Source organism: Channa argus, chromosome 2 (genome assembly GCF_033026475.1).
Source record: "Channa argus isolate prfri chromosome 2, Channa argus male v1.0, whole genome shotgun sequence".
Taxonomy (NCBI): Eukaryota; Metazoa; Chordata; class Actinopteri; order Anabantiformes; family Channidae; genus Channa; species Channa argus.
The window spans coordinates 2,686,664-2,692,663 of NC_090198.1; the positions used below are offsets into that span (position 1 = coordinate 2,686,664).

Below are 6,000 nucleotides of genomic sequence, written 5' to 3' on the forward strand. Positions count from 1 at the left end.
GTGTTAAGAGTTGTGATCATTACATCCCTACTACCACCTCCCCTATTATTTACCTAACATGCCTATTTAGGCCAGGTAAGAAACAAAAGTCTACTCTGGAGCTTATATTTGACTCCTCTAGCCATCTTTCCTAGAAGGTACATGGATAAGTAGAAAACTGTTTCGAACCGTGACCATTGGAATAATAACATTTCTTATAAGATCACCTGTGCAAGTCTGAACTAGTTATACTCAAAGTTCTGCCAAACACATCCAACCTACATTGCTAAGGTCTGGTCAGTACCCTCGCATTCTCATTGTGCCTGTCAAGAGGGAGAGGAGTGGTTCAAGTTGTACCATGAGCAGGTGCTGCAGGCAAAAGCTAATGTCATCTGCACAAAAATCCAAATGAACAAACACCAGACTACAGTGAGGCACAGCATTGCCTCACTGCATGGGGAGGACTTCAGTGGAACTCAGGGCAGCATTCAGGATTTTAGTCAAGGTCACGAATGACAATGGAAAGTGGACTACTGAAGCATCAGCAAATGAAGTTTTGAGCTAGATTCTAAAGGCTAGATTTGGTCTAACATCTGACTGAAGAAAGCAGTCACACTGGAGTTCACTATCTGCTTGGAAGACTGGATAGAGGAGGCATTTGAGCATAAGTGTGTTGTCCTGCAAACAAGAAAATCAACAAAGAACATGATCGAACCTGCAGAAAAGCATAAAGGTGGCTGTGGATTAGGAGGCGGATCTGTGGTGTAGGGCAGTACTACACCAATAAAACCCCTGATTATCCACGCTATGGTTGAAAAGGTAATGGTTTCTGATGTTCTAAGCCTCAAAACACTTCATAACTGATTTAACAACCCAATGAACAGCTCCAATCAATAGAAAAAACATTTATCAATCATATTATTTGAACCATATCTACCATATTATTTGACAACAAAGTAAAAAAAACATTAGTTTTTTAGTAATTTAGTAAAGTATTGCACTTTAAAACCAAATAACAACTCATAGCATCTTTTTAATAACATTTTATTTATAACCTGAGGGTGGTAAACGCACAGGGTTTTGGTAAAAGCCTGTTATATTGTTGATGTCCATGCAAAATACCCTGAAGTTAATAATTCAAATATGCAAGCACTGACTTGCCAGTGTATATCTTATATCTACAGGTAAAATTACTAAAACAGAACTTAAATTATCTTGCACAGCAGTGTTACATGTTGTAGTCCAAAATAGAATATTGGGAATATAATTAGCAATCTGGCTGTAAGTTTGTAATCTCATATCATCTCAATACACAGTGAAGTTTAAGACAGCTTACAAATATTATTGCTATTCATATTAGTTTGAAGTACTAGTTTGACTTGAAAATGTCTGATTTGTGTGCCAAAAAAACAAAAAACAAAAAAATGCATTAGTCTTGTATAAATGAAATGCAGCATTTTTTTATGTATTTAAAGTGCACTTTTTCTCTCAAAATGTAGTAATTAATAACACAACCGTGAACTGTTCTACATTACAAACACTTATGGAGACGTAGAACACAAAGTCTTACTATATTTAAAAAACTACATAGATAAAAACATAACTAATCAAATTCAATCTATACTGAATCTGTACATTACACATCACATAGTATCAAAAACTGCAGACAAAAATGAGCAATAAGGGGAATTTTCTTATTCTTAGACCTGTCATCACTGTGACACACAACAACAAAGGTACTTATTACTACTTACCAGCTCGTACCAGATCATTTTCACAGACACAGGGTAATGCTATGAAACACAGTAGTTGAAAAGCTGGTAAGAGGGGTTACTTACACAGGACTAGAATTTAAAGAGCAGCGGTCCACCATCATCTCAGGGAGAAAGTCCAGTTTAAATGAAGCCATGATGGCAAAATTAGATTTTCTTTCCTCTTCTTTAACACAATGAGGCTAAATTGATGCAATGACCAGATAGTGATGGTAAACTCCAGGTCATACACTTGCTGGCAAGTTTCTAAGGCTTTAACGTGGCAGCCAAATGTGTACCAAAGTTAGACGGGAACAGTTTGCCACGACCAACCAATCCACATAAAGAACCTGTCCCATGCAACAGAAATATAATAAACAAAATCTGGCTGTTTGAGAGTGAAGAAGAGAACAAATGACAAACAGGTTTGCTTTCCAAGTTCTGTGACCGGGAAAAACAACTGCATGGACATCAGGGAGACAGAGGGCTGCTGGGACCACCGAGGCCAGAATGATCCCAGATAATGGCCATTTGGGGTCCCACAATCAAAGTGCTGATGATTCATAGCCTTTGTAAACGTTTCTCCTAGGCCAGCAGATCTGGCTGCAGCATCAGATAAACAGGGTGTCAGATTGATGGAGATAAGGCCGAGTGGGCAGAGGAGTGAAAGAGGGAGTGAATAGTTCTTCCCAGTCAGTAGCTAATCCCTGGACTAGCCACACCAAGCACTGACAATTAGGTTCCGGCCTGAAGGGAGCTATGTTTACCCTGTTGTTCTACAGCCTGCAATAGTTTGTGTATGTTATAACACAGATAAGCAAATGTGAAATGACACTGGCTTTGGTCTGGCTTTGGTACACACCACATTACAGTCACAAACACATTCATACCTATAAACCTTCCTGAAAACAGGAATGGAACACTGACATACTATGTGGCAACCTGCTTTCATATAGATGTTTGTTACCCTCACTGCTAGATACTGTATTTAATTTTAAAAAATTATTGCCAAATTTTATGACTGCAGCCTTTGTTTGTAGCATTAGAGTAAATGTACCACTTCATATAGGCCTACTCCAGCATTGTTTGGCAGAGTGGTATTAGTTCCCATAGATATGATTTAGGAATGTTGAACGTTTAGTGGTGACTGTGGTGCAGGAAGGTAGAGCAGTTGTCCACCAATCTCGCAGTTGTTGGTTCAATCCCCTGCTCCTCTGGTCACATTTCGAAGTGAGCAAGACACTGAACCCCAACACTCCCGGTGAGTGTTGGCCAGCTGCATAGCAGCTCCCTCATTGGCGTATGAGTTTGTGAGTGCAAATGGGTGAATAAGAAGCAGTGTTGAGTGCCAATAGGTAGAAAAGTACTATATAAGTGCAGACCATTAACCATTTGTCATACAGCTTAAAGCAGTACCTCACTAAGATTTGCAAAACTGACCTACAAAAAAGAAAATGTAGCACAGCATGGTGTGGCTGCAAACTAGTAAAATGCCTCGGCTAGTTTACAGCTTGCAAATGCTCTGGACCCAGAAACGTCTATTAGCATGGAATCTTTGCTGCTAAAAGAAATTTAAGAAGGCAATAAAACACTGTCACAACAATTGAGTACAGCACGAATCTAACAGAAAAGCTTGACAAGAGAATGTTCCTGCTACACCTTCCTAGTTCACTCACTATATGAAAACGAGCTTTTCTCTTTGGAATTTTTACAAATCTACGAAAAGTTACAGACAGTCAAAACAAATCAGTTCAGTCTATTCAACTGAGCATTTATTATTACAATTAAAAATAGGCAGAACACAGAGTCAACTTTCCTCAGCAGAAAAATGTGCGTGTGTAAGAAGCAAGAAACAAAGGCCCTGAGGACCCGCGGCAGCCTGCCGTCTGACTTCTCCCTCTCTGACACTCCCCCCTCGGCCCCTAACTTATGCAGTTTAGATTCCAATAGGCTGCACCAGTTATACAGTTATATAAAAACAAAACAATAACATGCAATTCGTTATTCACAGCATTGTTAATACATAGAGTATAAACATTTAGTCACATTACAACCACAAATGTATTTTATCTGGATTCAATGTAATAGACCAACACAAAGTAGTACATAATTGTGAAGAGAAAGAAAAATGATAAATGGTTATATGATACATTTTTTTTACAAATAAATATCTAAAAAGTGTGGTGTGCCTTTGTATTCAGCCCCCCTGAGTCAATACTTTGTAAAACCACCTTTTACTGCAATTACAGTCTTGCAGTCTTTTGGGATATGTCTCTGCCCATCTAGAGAATGAAACTTTTGCCCATTCTTCTTTGCAAAATAGCTGAAGCTCAGACAGATTTGATCGAAAGTGTCTGTGAACAGCCATTTTCAAGTCTTGCCACAGATTTTCAATTTGATTTAGGTCTGGAATTCAAGTGGCCATTGACAATTCTAACACACAATTATGCTTTGATCTAAACCATTCCATTGTAGCCCTGACTCTGGCATTTTTGGATGATAAATTGTACAGTGCTCCGTGAGATGTTCAATGCTTGGTATATTTTTTTTATAAACTAACCCTGGGTTAAACTTCTCCACAGCTTTATTCCTGACATATCTGGTGTGTTCCTTGGACCTAATGAAGCTGTTTGTTCTCTGACAAACCACTGAGGGCTTCGCAGAACAGGTGTATTTTGACTGAAATTAAATAAATAAAGTTGAATTGAATTGTAATACAACTTATATTTTCTATATTATAAAACTCAAACTCTACATCCAGAGTCCTAACAAGTAACACAAATCTGCATTACATGATGTTTGGAGAGTAAACTGCAACTAAAATGCAAACACAATAAAATTTTTCTGATGAAAGTAAATTACAACACATTATATGTGAACATAACAATATGTTGACATGTAAATGGTGAATTCCAGATACATTGGTATTAAACATATCAGTAACATGTTACAAGACCACAAGACCACACCTAACACATATTGTGTTTAATTGCTTCTAAACACATCTACAAGCTTTCTCTAAGCCTAACGTTAGTGGTTTTCTTTCCAGAACCTATCTTAGGTTTGTGGCTTGACAGGCCTGTACTTTGTACACCCACCAGTTACCCCAACTACCTCCTTGAAATTTTCTTTTTATTAATAAAAAAATACAATTTCTGTCGCAATTGTCACATGACCTAGCACTATCTGGCCTCTCCTTTTCATCTTTGTAAAGGGACGGCCACTTGCACCTGCAGATTTCTGTGCCACTTACTCTCTGGTCATCAACCTGATTCTGCTCATAAGTTGACACTCCAGCCTGCTATCACTCATACAGATTTCTTTGTTATTTTGGACTCTCCTTGTCCACCTGACCCGACTTCCTGTTGTTGTCTACTGTTTTCCTACCTAATTCCAGTGTCCCTGACCCATAACCAGTTCTCAACCTGCTGAAAATTGATTTTAAATTATTTTTGACTTCATGTTGAATTTAGGATCACAATCTGTTACCTAAGGTTTTAGAAATACTGAGATGTATTTCCTTCTTGGAAAATATTTGTTATTAGGATTCACATTGGACTCTTAATACTACGTTTTTTGGTGGACTTGTGACTGCCACGGAGGCTACACAAAAAAGTCCACACTTTATGCCAGTCCCAAGTGCAAATAATAAGGAAGGTTTGGGCCAGGAAGGGCATCTGGCATAAAACCTGTGCCAAATTAAATATGTGGATTATTAATTAGATTTCCATACCAGTCGAGGCGAGTTACCAAAGACCGCCAATGGTACTGTTCAATCGGGTTCCTGGTGGAAAATATGCTACTCTTGTGCAGAGGAGGAGAAAGAGAGGAGGAAGGCATACCCAAAGGCAGCAGGAGAAAGCAGAGGAGTGTCGAGGTGAGGGTGAACCTTGAATGTTAGCACTATAACAGATAAAGCACGAGAGCTGGCTGATATAATGGAGAGGAGAAAGGTAACGAGAGACACCAAGTGGATGAATAGTAAGGCCAGGAACATTGGTGGTAGGTTTAAATTGTTCTTCCATGGCATTGACAGAAAGAATAGAGATTTTGGATTGTGATCCTAACCTGCCTAATGAGTTGAACAACTTTTACTGTAGGTTTAAGACTACAACTAACTCAGATCCTTGTACTGAAAATGAACCTCAGCCTACTGCTTCACCTTTTAAAATTAGAGAGCATTACGTAAGTAACCTGCTGCTCAAGCACATCAGTAGAAAGGCAGATCAAATATCACCTGCTTTCCTGAAGTAATGTGCCTATGAACTGG

General features: G+C 38.7%; 1 protein-coding gene across 8 annotated transcripts in view; it reads right to left on the reverse strand.

Annotated features, from left to right (window-relative positions):
• Positions 1-1,888, reverse strand: part of celf1 (cugbp, Elav-like family member 1) — a 70,170-nt gene extending 68,282 nt beyond the window's left edge. For all 8 annotated transcript variants that reach the window (XM_067492700.1, XM_067492693.1, XM_067492714.1 and 5 more), the window contains exon 1: positions 1,818-1,888. In XM_067492700.1, the coding sequence (XP_067348801.1) occupies positions 1,818-1,888 (71 nt within the window). The remainder of the gene's footprint in view (positions 1-1,817) is intronic.
• Positions 1,889-6,000: the final 4,112 nt, after the last annotated feature.